The 13,704-nt window shown below is 37.3% G+C and overlaps 1 protein-coding gene across 3 annotated transcripts in view; it reads left to right on the top strand.

The window, feature by feature from the left end:
• LOC122063682 (probable galacturonosyltransferase 14) overlaps nucleotides 1–12,493 on the top strand; it is a 13,820-nt gene extending 1,327 nt beyond the window's left edge. The window contains exons 2-7 of one of the 3 annotated variants that reach the window (XM_042627380.1): nucleotides 294–456; nucleotides 843–898; nucleotides 1,018–1,173; nucleotides 9,676–10,266; nucleotides 10,685–10,987; nucleotides 11,510–12,493. In XM_042627380.1, the coding sequence (XP_042483314.1) occupies nucleotides 896–898; nucleotides 1,018–1,173; nucleotides 9,676–10,266; nucleotides 10,685–10,987; nucleotides 11,510–11,794 (1,338 nt within the window). In that variant the 5' untranslated portion in view covers nucleotides 294–456; nucleotides 843–895 and the 3' untranslated portion in view covers nucleotides 11,795–12,493. The remainder of the gene's footprint in view (nucleotides 1–293; nucleotides 457–842; nucleotides 899–1,017; nucleotides 1,174–9,675; nucleotides 10,267–10,684; nucleotides 10,988–11,509) is intronic. The other 2 variants (XM_042627379.1, XM_042627378.1) reach the window with 2 other exon arrangements.
• The last annotated feature ends 1,211 nt before the right edge of the window (nucleotides 12,494–13,704 follow it).

The following is a 13,704-nucleotide window of genomic DNA, read 5'->3' on the forward strand; positions in this document are numbered from 1 at the left end:
TTTTTTTTTTTTTTTTGGCTGATTGATTTATTGGAGTCTCGTTCCTGCTGTATTGGATATATTCGTCCTTCATATTTCAAATTCATTGGCTTAGGCATGAACTGTTCGATTGAATAGCTTTATATATATATATATATATATTATATTTCCTTTTGGCCCTTAAAAGTCTTTGTTACCCGGTTGTGCATATTTTTTTTTTTCTCCCTTTGATTTCCCCTGGATATGTAATCTACTGAGTCATGATATTAATTTGAGATATTGTACTCATTCTAGTTAACAAAAAACTGGCTCAGATTAAACAACTGATCTTGGCATGAAAGTGGGGCAAAAGCCTGCAATGGAGCCGCTTCCTCCTTGCTTGAACACTCTGGAACATACGAGTTTTATGTGACGTGGATCCTTAAGTTTTGGTGCCCCTTAGGACTATATCATTACCTTTAATCCTCAAGTGAGTTGGCAAGTTTCTTAACTTAGAACTTTCTTTTCTGGGATTTCTAATCTGTGAGTTGGATTTCGATAACTTTATTTATGTCTTCTTTTGGTTATTGCTGAAATCGAGCCATTTATTAATTTCTCCCGCATTTTGTTTTCCTTTTTCTCTTGTTGGGTATCTATGTGCCTATTTGGTTGTCATTAATTCCTTTGCAAATATTTGCTTTGGGGGGGAGGGGGTGAGTTTCTTCTAGAAATTATTTGATTTACATGGTAAAACTTAGAGTTCACCAAAAGGATGTCTTTGTCTAGAATCTGTTTTGATGAATGGCATCCAATTCTTTGCTTGATTATTTCCATGATGGTATATCATCATCCTTTTAATTTTTTAATTTTCCTCTGTGCTTCAGATTGTTTGGGCAGACGATTGGGTCCAAGGCTTCTTGGTAGGGCTGATGGTTCAATGGTAAATATCTGCCTCTTATTATGATTATTTGATAATGATGGAGTGAATTTTCATACTTTTTGGTGAATTACATTGATCATATTGTTATTTTGATTTTATCCTTCGGTGTTGATATGCAGAAATTAGTAAAAGATTTATGTAAGATCCTCAACCAAGTTAACACTGAGCAAATCCCAGCCGACCTGAAGCTGCCGGATACATTCAGTCACCTTGTTTCTGATATGAAGAACAACCATTATGATGCCAGGACTTTTGCCATTAAGCTGAAAGCAATGGTATTTTGTTTACCTAAACATCTCTTTTGTTTCTTGTTTTTGTATTTTTGTTTTTTGTTTATTTGTTTTTTTGTTTTTTTTTGTTTTTTTGTTTTTTGTTTTTTTTGTTTTTTTTTGGTGTTTAATAAATTAGGTTACTGATCAATTACCAGAAACACAAATGTTATTGATGGAATGGTTTTTGATTTAAATTTCTAACCTCTAGAGGCAATGTCAATCGTAGAAAACTAGCTAGCCCTTTTCAGACTTAAGAGTGGTCTTTTTCTTTGTTTCATATGCTGTTTTCAAAACAGTTGTTGAGATTGGGTAGGATTGTAAGAAGAAACTTCATTCTCAATAGATATTTATGAGAACAATGAAATCTCTCCCTCTCTCTCTTCTCTTTCTTCTCTCTCGTGTTGATGCCATTCCGTAGACTATTAGAATTTAGAAGTGAGTCCGCAACTCTTCTTTTGCATATTTTGTATATGTAACAGAGACTCCATTTAAAAATATGAAAAAATGGTTCAGTTGCAACTGGTTTACCTTTGGTTGTTTAAGTTACCATCTTAGGAAAGCTTGCGAATGCACATAAGTTGCTTGGAATGAGCCTGATCAATCATCCTGTCCTTAAATTGGAAACCCATGGTTTCTGACCAGCTCTGAGTTGGCTTTTGATTTATCTTATCTAAATCTAATCTTTTGATTCCTGATTGAAGAGGGTATGATTTGATGTAGATCCGGATCCCGAAACTGGAATCGGGTCGCTTATGAACCCACTTTAGAACAAATAATGCAACCTAAGCCAACCAATGGCAATATTAAATTTCTGGTACAATTTAGAACCCCTTTAAGGTGAAATTACTGAATGGGGACAAATCTGGAATTAATCCCAAAAGAAAAGATCAGTTCTGGAAATTAATATGGTCAAGGGGCTAAACTGTAGTAAAGTTTTTTAAACAAGGGTTTTACTGTAGAGAGAGATAGGGGCTTAGGGGTAAAATATAAACCAAACAAGGACTTAAGTGGGGTTCACACTTGCTTATCAACCTCATGACTTCACATTGGCAGAAACCTTGTTGGTTTCAATTGATGGAACTCACCCAGCAGAACTTCAATCGATGCAACACTTTGGAATAGAGATTGAGAGTAGAACACTCTTGTTTCCAACCACTTTCAGGTCAGAAGAAGATGCAACAAACTCCAAGAGAATCCTGTGACCTGAACATGGCAGAACACTCAGATCTGAGTTCTGGCTTCAGATCTGCCCCAAGGAGGAGAGCTTATGCCCCAAGTTTCAGACTGGAAGCTGCAGAATCGAGGGAGCTCGAACCACCTTCACTGGCTGCAAGTACCGCCTGGAACGGAACCAGAGAAAAAGAACAGGGAAACAAGGAAGAAAGAAAGGAAAGGGGAAAGAAGAGAAGAAGGTTAGGGGAGTAAGAAATATGTACTCACGGCCATGGTTTCCAAATCATAAAACTATTCAATCAATTTTACTTCTTCAAAATCTGTCAACAATGGACTACACAACCATATATAAAGACTAAGGGCCCGTTTGATAACGTTTCAAGAAACGCGTTTCTACCGTTTCTGTTTCCAGAAACAGCAGAAACAGAGCAAAAAGCGTTTGATAAAACTGTTTCGTTTCACTTATTTTCAGAAATAGAAATAGAAATTTATACTTATTTATGGTTCAAGAAACGACCCAGGCGAAACAAGTTGACGCCGTTTCTGGAAACGACCTGTGGTCATTTTTTCACTGGTTATTATCGACTTCTAAAAACATAACTTATCAAACACCTTCAATTCCGTTTCTGTTTCTAGAAACGGAAATTTATGTTTCTGCCGTTTCTTGAAATAGAAACGGCAGAAACATTATCAAACGGGCCCTAAAAATACCAACCTTCCTCTGAAATGGAATTAAACTTGCATCTAAATCTAAAAATAGAAATAAAATCTCACTCAAATAAGAATACTACCAAACTAAGTTAAGAAGAAAGGAATGAAATCAAAATATATTTTAAACCCAACACCCAACTGCATCAGCTCTCGTTGTCTTAAAAGAACTAGACCTCGTCGAGTTAGGTTGTTCTCCCAAGATACCTTGTAAATCGATCGGCGACAAGGTGGCACGTATCTCGAAGAAAATGGCGGAAACGTAACTCCATGAAGAGGGAGTAGGCTGATGTGTCACTGGAGTAGGAGACTGTTGACGGCGTGGCATGTGTGATAACACATGTGACGTCATTAAATATGTCTGCTTGCTTCACCTTGATGGTGTTCGGTGCACCATCGTTGAGAATACATGCATGTCGTTGCCAAGGTCGACCTAGAAGAATTTCACAGTGCGCTAATGGGATGACTAAGCAAGGCACATGATATTATAACAGCCAATTGTAGATGTACTCGAACAACTGCAGTGGCTTTTTCTCGAGCCATGGGTCCCAGATCTTGCACGTAAATCTTCTTGAAAAGTTGCTTCTGTGGAAGATTGTGTGCTCGAGCAAATTCAGCAGAGATGAAGTTTGCTTTTGCCTCGGTACAATAGTTGTATGAATATTAGTAGGATTTACAAGGAATAACACCGTGCAAGAGAGTACCATTTTTCTGAAAAGAGGAGCCTTGTCAACTAGTCTGTTTGAGAAGGATGTAAGGCTAGCGGAATGAGCTTCGACATCATCATCATCATCATAGTCAATATCATCTGCATCGAAGGAATAACGATGTAAATCAAGATCGACATCATCATTCTTCTTTGTCGGTTGCTTCTCTGCTACATTCACAGAACAAATCCTATTAGGGCACTTATTGGCATAGTGACCTTCTCGCCACAATTATGGCATTTGATGTTCTTCACCCACTCACTATCCTTGTTGAATTTTGACATCTTATCTTCCATTTTGTGAGATTCAAGTTTCTTTTCCTCCATACGTAGTGGAGGTCTATAAACTGAAGGAGTCTTGATCATACTCTTCCAATAAATGGACTACTTTTCAGCTGTCTTGGCATGAGCTGTAGCCACATCGACGGACCTGAAATCAGTGTTAGCCAATTCGAGTTGGATCTCAGTACTTAGCCCATTGATATATCGCATCACCCGTTACTGGTCTATTTCCTCAAGTCGGCACCTTAAAGATAATTTGTGGAATTCGAGGGTGTAGGTATCCACATCTTTGTTGCCTTGTTGAAAATTAAGCAATTTCTAAAACATCACTTTCTTATAATTAGGAGGAACAAATTTCTCAGTCAGAATCTATTTTTTGACCTCCTAATTGGTAATGAGTCCAAATTGTCTGACAAACCTGGAGTGCAGTACATCCTACCATGAACATGCATACCCAATAAACTTAAGAGAAATTTACAGCGCCACCCCTAGAGAATGTCTGATGTAGATAAGTCACTTAATGAGCTTGTTTTATTGGGAATAAACCTTGGGTTGGGTTATGTATGTGTCGGGCCTTTGATCCCATGGGTTTTCTTTGTAACGAGCCACTTTAATGGGGCCTAAAATATGATAGAAAGTAGGAAAACGGGATTTAATTTATTAGTTTAGTTAGAGTCCTATTTTGAGTCTATTTCCTTTGTTATTTCAGTTTGAGTCAGTTTAGGTTTCCCTATTAATGAATGACTAGTTAGTTACCTACTCCACATTGGAGTTCTAGTCCTACTCCACGTTGGAGTTATAGTCCTAGTCCTATTATGAGTCCAAGTCCTGCTAGGAGTGTCTAGTCCTATTTGGAAACTAGCTCCTAGTTATGATATGATTGCTATTCTGCCATTTTTAAATAGAGGAGCCTATGTACTCATAATGGCAGATTTGAATAAACAAAGATTGCAGTCAGTTGCTTCTAAACAACCGAGATAGCTGTGGATGAGATGTGTGAGATGATAGCCACCCCACCCATAATTCTCTTGGTTCTTGTTACTTTATTCACTTCAGTTTATCGTCCATTGCTTGCTGTTTATGTTTACTGTTGCTATGAGAGTTAAGAACTTCAGATCTGTCCAAAGTTCCCAGAGCCAAAACCGACCAGCACCCATGGAGGAATTATGAGAGAGATCGATCTCCTCTTCCTTCCCCAACTGATCTCTGATCTGCCTAGCCTTTTCAGAGGGTATTCACAACCACCCAAGGATCATTCGATCCTCTTCTTGTTGCTGCCCAAGCAGCCCTATTACAGTTCTTGAAGAAATCTCTCAGATTCTCTTTCTTAGGTCTGAAAATCAAGAACATACATAACTCCATAACCAGCCGTCAGAAGCTCTTCATATTTGGGGTTTTTGTACCCTCCCTGGGCCCCACAATTGACTAAGTTTGCAGCCCAATTGGAGCCCCCATAGACTCGGCTGCACCTCTCTCTCTCCAACCCTATTGTAGGTCCTTCTCTCTCCTATCCGGTTCCCCTAAACTTAATGAGGAATAGTGGTATTCTCTGGGGACTGGCTCTCCACTTTGGTAAGCTAGTCAAGGAATTCTTTAAATCCCTTTTCACCACTGAATTCTGGAACCTCAACTTTGATGCCATAATCTCTATCAGAAAATTGCCGAATAACATCTTAGAGTGTGCCAGGATCACGTTGTTGTCTGTGAGGTGTATCTTCATTATGTAGGGTATGAAACATAGGAGGTGGTGCAGACAGTCCATCGTCGACTCACGTTTCAAACCTCTACATAAATTCAATAATCTTAGTGAGGGTACCTTGAGTCTCATCCATGAACTTCTCATATTTTGCCTCATTCTTCTCAACCCTGGCATAAGTTTTCTGTTGATTTCTCAAGTACCTCACGATACAATTTGTACAACAATGGTTTACAAAGACTCAAAAAACCTACCTTCCTAATCTGAAATGGAATTAAACTTGCATTTAAATCTAAAAATAGAAATAAAATCTCACTCAAATAAGAATACTACCAAACTAAGTTCTAGCTCTAAAAGGAAGGAAGAAAGGAATCCAATCAGAATATATTTTAAACTCAATGCTCAACTGCATTAGATTTACCATGTTTGTGAAGTGTAGCAATCCATAACATTAATAATATTAAGAGGATTCATCTACCCAAGGAAGATAGCTTATTTTCTGATTTCATGCCAAATCATATAGAATGCTAGAATGCTATTTTAAACCCAGTGTTCAACTGCATTAGATTTACTATGTTTGTGAAGTGTAGCAATCCATAACATTAATAATATTAGAAGGATTCATCTACCCTAGGAAGATAGCTATATTTTCTGATTTCATGCCAAATCATATAGTTTGTCACACTACTGCTGTTCAAATCCATGTATATGGAAATTGATGTGCTGTTTCTGAAGCAGCATACTTAATGTAGGAGCTGGTTCAGATCAAAACAAACCCTACAGTAGGATCGATATTTAAGTAGCTGATAGAATCTCTTGGAAACTTGCTGTCCAGAAATCGAGATTTGATAGTTTCACAGGGCTTGTAACAGAAATTAAAGACGAAGAAATAAAAAAAAAAAAAAAAAGAGTAGAGGAGAAGGGGAAGAAAAAGATAGATGGGGGAGGGGATAGGTTGGGTCGAGCCTCACATTCTTCCCTAGGGCATTTCACCCGAGCTGCCTCTCATAGCACTGCATCTCACAATTTTTCAGCACAAAGCTTTCTTTCTTTCTTATTTTTATTTTTTTAAATTTAATCGTTGGTTGTAGATCAGCCTTCTTCCTTTATTTATAATGCCAATCGGTTACATCAATTGGGGCTTCTTTCTTGCGTGGAAAGAAAGTCCCTTTTGTCCTAGATTAGAAATTAATTAACTAATAAATAAAGAGTCCTAAAATTAGAAACTTCCTATTACATGAAGTAAATCTAATTAAAATTGGAAACTAAAATAGAGCAACCCAGTGCACGAGGCTCCTGCTACTGCAAGGTTTGAGAGGGGCAAGTGTACACAACCTTACCCCTGCTTCGCAGAAGAGGTTATTTCCAAGTTTTGAACTTGTGACCAATATGTTGCAATAGTGCAAGACCTTGCTCTTGCCCCGCCTCTCACTGATCCAAAAAAGAGAGATGCGAGATCTTGCTAAGATCATGTATTTTTTCCCAGTTGACCCGGTGGTTGGTCTCGTTGACCATTTGGTTTTTGTAGCCCCCGAAACTTAGTATTTACCCTATTTTACGCCTTCTAAACACAATGGAAACATCAATTTTTTTTTTTTAAATTAAACCTAAAATGGTACTTTGGCTTCGTACCCTATGTAAGTAGTCTCCGACTCTTTGGACCCTAGGCGGGTATGCTCTATTCCATAATTCACATTCCACAATCAACACATGACACTACATAATCATAAGAATTTAAAAGACATCATGGACAATTACTTAATTGTTAACAATTAACATTGATGACTAATGAGTCACATTCACATACATTGAAAATTAAAGTAACTCCAATACGGATTAAGAGGTAATAGTCTCTACTGTTTAAGCTTCAATGAGTGTAGGAATAGAGATCCTCAAGCAAAAGCACCAAAATCCTTGCTCTTTAGTATTTTTTCTTCAAAAAAGTAGTGAGAGAGGCGAGATCGAGTTTTTGTACAATTATAACTCGCCATACATCCCGTCTTGCCTTTTTGAAAAGGAGAGATATTAACGAGATCTCACTAATATCTAGTTAATAAAACCCCCACGCAAGGAAGGAAACTTTCCTAAAAAATAGCACTAAAACAAGCTGTCAATCTTCTTTATTCTTTTTGGCCGTCGGACCCACAAGAACTTAATTCTTTTCTCTTCGACAGAGACATCTAATCCTCATTAAACCATAGTTAAGGCAGCGAGGCGACCTAAGGCGGTGGAGGGGCGCCTACCTAAGAACCTAGGTGCCCAATTGTTATTTTTTATTTTCCTTTTTTTCTAGCATTATTTAGTATGCTGCATATACCTTGTGTCTTCAAAAATCAACATTAAGCTACATCAAGTTAAAAAATAACATTTAGAGAAATGCTCTTGTTCTATAATAAGTTTGACTGATTAAATGATTTTATTTTTACATGAGACTTTTTGTATTAGGTAGAGTACAAAACCAGCTTTCCAACAAGTATAAGATTACTTATAAGTTGTGATGACATTTGACAAAAAAAAAAAAAAAAAAGTTGTGATGACAAAGTTATGTTTCGGTCAAACTTATTTTAAAGTGTACGAATGCTATTAAAATCCCTTGAATGAAAAAAAAATTATGGACATCAAAGTAAAATATTATTTTCTCACTTTTTTGGTTTTTAGCAATGTTTTACTATGATAAGATTTATAAAATTTTTACAATTGAGAAAAAACCAAGCATTTGAAAGTTGAAAATCACCCCTACAACAAAAAATCTAGTTTTTGTTCTTATTAGATCTAGTGGTTGACATTTTATCCTTTTGGAATTTTATTTTTAAATTATTTTTATTGGATTCAAATAAGGCATAATTGCTTATTTATAAATATTTATGAATAATATCTTGAGTAAACATTTACTTAAATGATATTTGACATAAATAAGTGTCGCGGCTTGCAGTAAGACGACAGTTGCCCAGACCCCAACTAGGCCACTTGGACTGAGACACCTTGAAAACTATGCGTTAAACACTATTAGAAACCCTTACCCATCTACCCAACCTCACATATCCTTCATTAATTTGTAAATAAGCAAAAAATACGTGATTTTATCAGTGTGTATTCACTTTGACGCTCAGTAAACCTTGCTTTGCATCATATAAATCTAATCATGAGCCCTTATTCATGTTCCTATTTTACTTTCTTATAATCACTAATCAAACTCAGAAGAGGATTATATCCTAATGAATTCTCTTTTTTACATTGCCACACTTATTTAGCGAACTGGTCTACCTGCTGGAATTTTATTAAAAGAAGTTTGAGATGGAGAAATTCGTTCCCAGAGAAGCAAGACTTAACAGGCTCAAAATGTTACCACAATCGTTTGCATGCCCAGTGTTTCTCTGACATCCTTTATAATGCTACCGTTCTGAATCTGTTCATTTCAATCTGATACAGTTCTGAGTTCATAAATTTCAATATAAAGAAGTTCAGTGTTTTTGTTCATCAAGTAATCCAATCTCATGTTGGGCTAGTAAAAATTAACATTAGACTGGAAGAGCTTGTATTTTATTAATGGGAACGACTGGTCTATTTTATTTTCATTCTAGCTTTTTGGAAAACCACTGTGGCTTATATCTACAAAAGCTCCAATCCTCCATAATATATGGTCGTTGAAAGCTTTGAACTTGGTTACCCTTGCTCCTCAATTTTCTTTTAATCTACTTCCATTCTTTAACTCGTTTTGGTGCTTTTATGCCTGTGTGATACAACAACAACAACAACAACAACAACAATCATAAACTTATGCCAACTGAATGGGGTCGGTTATGCCTGTGTGATATATCAACGAATTAGGTGTTCAAATAAAAGATGCTTCCCCCTCCTCCACATTACCTTTGCTATTGTTGTAACTTTTGCCTTCAGTTTTCTTTTCGAGGTTTCAACTGAAGAAAGTTGATCTATGCAGATGGAGAAATTCGACAGGGAAATTAGGGAGTCCAAGTTTGCAGAGCTGATGAACAAGCATTTTGCAGCGACCGGCATTCCAAAGGGCCTCCACTGTCTCTCTTTGCGTTTGACGGATGAGTACTCCTCCAATGCTCATGCTCGGAAACAGTTGCCATCTCCAGAATTACTCCCATTGCTTTCTGATAATTCTTACTACCACTTTGTCCTAGCGACTGATAACATCCTTGCAGCTTCTGTTGTGGTCACTTCCACTGTCCAAACCTCTTTCAAACCCGAGAAGATTGTCTTTCATGTCATCACTGACAAGAAGACTTATGCTGGTATGCACTCATGGTTTGCACTCAACCCTCTTCAACCAGCAATTGTTGAGGTGAGAGGAGTTCACCAATTTGACTGGTTAACAAGAGAGAATGTACCTGTGCTTGAGGCTATTGAGAGCCAGCATGGTATCAGGGATTACTACCATGGAAATCATGTTGCTGGGGCCAACCTTAGTGAGACTACTCCTCGATCATTTGCTTCCAAATTGCAGGCCAGAAGTCCAAAGTACATTTCTTTACTCAACCATCTTCGTATATACCTGCCAGAGGTAAGTTACATGTGTGAATCTTGTTTCTTTCATTATGGATACATGAAACCTATGAGTGTGAACCTAGAATATTAATATCTTGGAAGTAACGTATAAGAGATTGAAGTTGAAAATATGTGAAGATGACTGAAGGTATAGAAGTTGAGTGGCTTAGCAAGAATTTAACAGGAGGAAAGGAATATTGGTACAATTATTCTTTTTTATCTAACAGAAAAAAGGCTCTCTTTCTCACTCTCTATGTGGAGGTGGTATTGTTGGTTTCCTTGCCTGGTATTTCTATGTTGTTGTACTTCTTTGCTGACCCAAATATTTTTTAAATTTTATAGGATGTCAGGATTTTGAGTGGTATGATTACTTTGTAGATATGAGTTTTTCTTGGGAACTCTTACTTATACAGTTTCTGATATATTGTGAACAGCTGTTTCCGAACCTCGACAAAGTAGTCTTTTTAGATGATGATGTGGTAATTCAGCGTGATCTATCAGGGCTATGGGAGATTGACCTCAAGGGAAAAGTTAATGGGGCAGTAGAAACCTGTAAAGGTGAAGACGAGTGGGTGATGTCCAAGCGTTTCAAGAACTATTTCAATTTTTCTCATCCTCTGATTACAAAGCGTTTAAACCCTGATGAATGTCCATGGGCATATGGTATGAACATCTTTGATTTACGTGCATGGAGGAAAACAGATATCAGAGATACATATCATTTTTGGTTGAAGGAGGTAAATGTCAAATGCCTGTATTACTGTTTAAGGCTAACCGTTTACTTTCTGGTGATGGGTTTCAATGAACAGCTAAGCATGATCAACTTGATAAAATGAGACATTTTCCTTGCCATTTAGTATTAGGCATGAGGTGTTTCTTCTTGGAAATCTATTTGAACTCCCTATTGATATTCTCCTATGACTGTCCTTGCTGCAAGTCGTCTAGTGGTTGGAACCTTAGTCCCTAATCCATTTTGTGTGCGCTATGGGCTGGCATATTGGAAAGGGGAGTTCCTATTTGTTTGAGAAATACCCAGGTTTTCTCTGTTATGAAAGTTGGTCAGTAGAAGTGATGAGTTTAAGATGCTTAACATCTGTTTTCTAGCAATGTAGTTTGCACTTACCTCACCCTAGCCAACCTTAGTCCATTGTCAGAGTTTGGAGTTCACCAATATTATTTGGGTTCATCTTTCAATACCTTAAGTTGATATGATTAAGAAATTTCAATTTCTTAAACAGTGGGGTTGATTGTTTGTGCAGAATCTGAAGTCAAACTTGACTCTGTGGAAGCTTGGCACATTACCCCCTGCTCTGATTGCATTCAGAGGCCATGTTCACCAAATTGACCCCTCATGGCACTTGCTTGGTTTGGGTTACCAGAGTAAGACCAGCATTGAGAGTGTGAAGAATGCAGCGGTGATTCACTACAATGGCCAGTCGAAGCCATGGCTAGAGATTGGCTTTGAGCATCTCCGGCCTTTTTGGACCAAGTACGTTAATTACAACAATGAATTTGTAAAGAACTGCCATATCTTGGAGCCTTAAAGGTGATATGGTGGAGCATGAACAGAACTGAGAGATGGGACAGATTTAACTGGGATGGGTTCCTATGTTTTTCAGTGCAATATTTTGATGTCATTCAAATAAGGAAAAGAGGAAATTTGACCATGTGGGTAATGCTAAAGGATTCGGATACTCTTGCCATCTGTCCCACGTTTACATCGGAGGACCTGCATTACTCGTGGGCACAAGACATTCTTTCATTCTGTAACATAGCAATTGATGCTTTATTTTTTTGGCTGGAAAAGGGTAGCTTTCCTTTTCCTGCCCTCCAAGGTGTATCTCAAATTACCTTGTCTATTAGTCAGGTGTTGGATGGAGTAAGGTTATGGTATGCGATACCAGAATTATCTGACTTGGATGCCTGAACAATCGTGCAGATGGATGTGAGAATGGGAAAAGCTTTGGACTGTTTCTTCTGTAAGGCAACCCCCAAGATATCTTTTATTTTTTAGTAGCTTTCTTCTCCCCTGGCTCCATTTTTATTTCTTTTTCTATTGGGTCTTAATACCCTTCTTTTCTTTCTTTTTTTCTAATGTATTCTTTACAGTGATTTTAGGTAGTGGGTAATGGAGATTGTCGTGTTATGGATCCCATTTAATTGGGGGAACTTTAAATAGGGTATTTTTTTTTACGTACGATTCATGATAATATTCAAAATTGTGCAGATAATTCTCTTTCGCATTTCTCTCTCTCTCTCTCTCTCTCTCTCTCTCTCTCTCGAATTTTAATACTCATGTTATCTCTTCCTCAACCTTCAGAAATTTCATCCAGGAAAACATTCAGAAATTTATTTTGGTGAAAAAGGGGCTGTGCCCAGCTCCGTGTCTGCCTCTCTTTTTCTTTATTATTTTTTTTTGATGAACATAAAAAAACTAAGATAAGTTAAAGAGTAAAAACAGGGTCTTGGTGTCTATTAGGATTACATGCCATATAATATATACATTGCATAAGGGGATAGTCTTCAATACTTTTAAGATGAAAGGAAATTGTTTGAGAGTGAAGAAATTTCTTGGAATTTGGCAAAATGTAGGAGAGGCCAGGCTTCATTGGAAGGGAATGGAAGAAGGTTAGTTAGCTTCTTGTTTGTGTGCCATACGTCATAGATCTCCCATCCTTTGGTAGACGTTGTCCTCAATCCTGCTAGAATTCCTTCTGCTTCCACTATTTCACCTTGAATAGTTGTTGCAGTATCTGAGCTGATGATCCTAAGCTGACCCTGTAATATAATTCCGAAAGCCCTTCCTGAAGCTGAGGTTAGTTAACCTATTAGTTGCTCCAGCAGAAACCAAAACTGGATAGTTCAAAAAAGGAATGGGAAAGTTTTTGTTCAATGGTGCCGGATCATCTATAGCAAATAATTCATTAGTACATCTCGGCATTATATTTAAATAAAAAAACCACATATTTATTTTATGTAAAACATTCATTGGGTTAGGCCTACCTTTGGATGCAATAATTTCATTCCGATGTTGCCAAATGAAATAAATTGTGATAGCAAAAACATTGAAAACCCACCTGAGATCTGATTTAGGGATATTTCTTTGATGAAACATGTAATTTACCGTCTCCATCAATGAGTTTCTGGAGCCTTAATCCAAGTTGTCCTGCTACCCAGATGTGCTGTGAAAATTCACAATTGATGAATAGATGCATAGAAGATTCAATATCTTTGTTGCAAAGGATACAAGAAGTATCAATGGGTAGCCATTGTCCTATTATTTCTCTTGTGGGGATTCCATTTTGTAATGTCCACCACATGAACATTTTGAATTTAGGGTGTATGTTTAGTTTCCATAGAAACTTCCACCACCTGTATGAAAAGTCTCTCATGCTTACTTGTAGGCCTTGGTTTTTTTGTATGAAAACTGCAACTGCTTTTCTGTTGAATGATC

This window comes from Macadamia integrifolia, unplaced genomic scaffold (assembly GCF_013358625.1).
Source record: "Macadamia integrifolia cultivar HAES 741 unplaced genomic scaffold, SCU_Mint_v3 scaffold1421, whole genome shotgun sequence".
NCBI classification, from domain to species: Eukaryota; Viridiplantae; Streptophyta; class Magnoliopsida; order Proteales; family Proteaceae; genus Macadamia; species Macadamia integrifolia.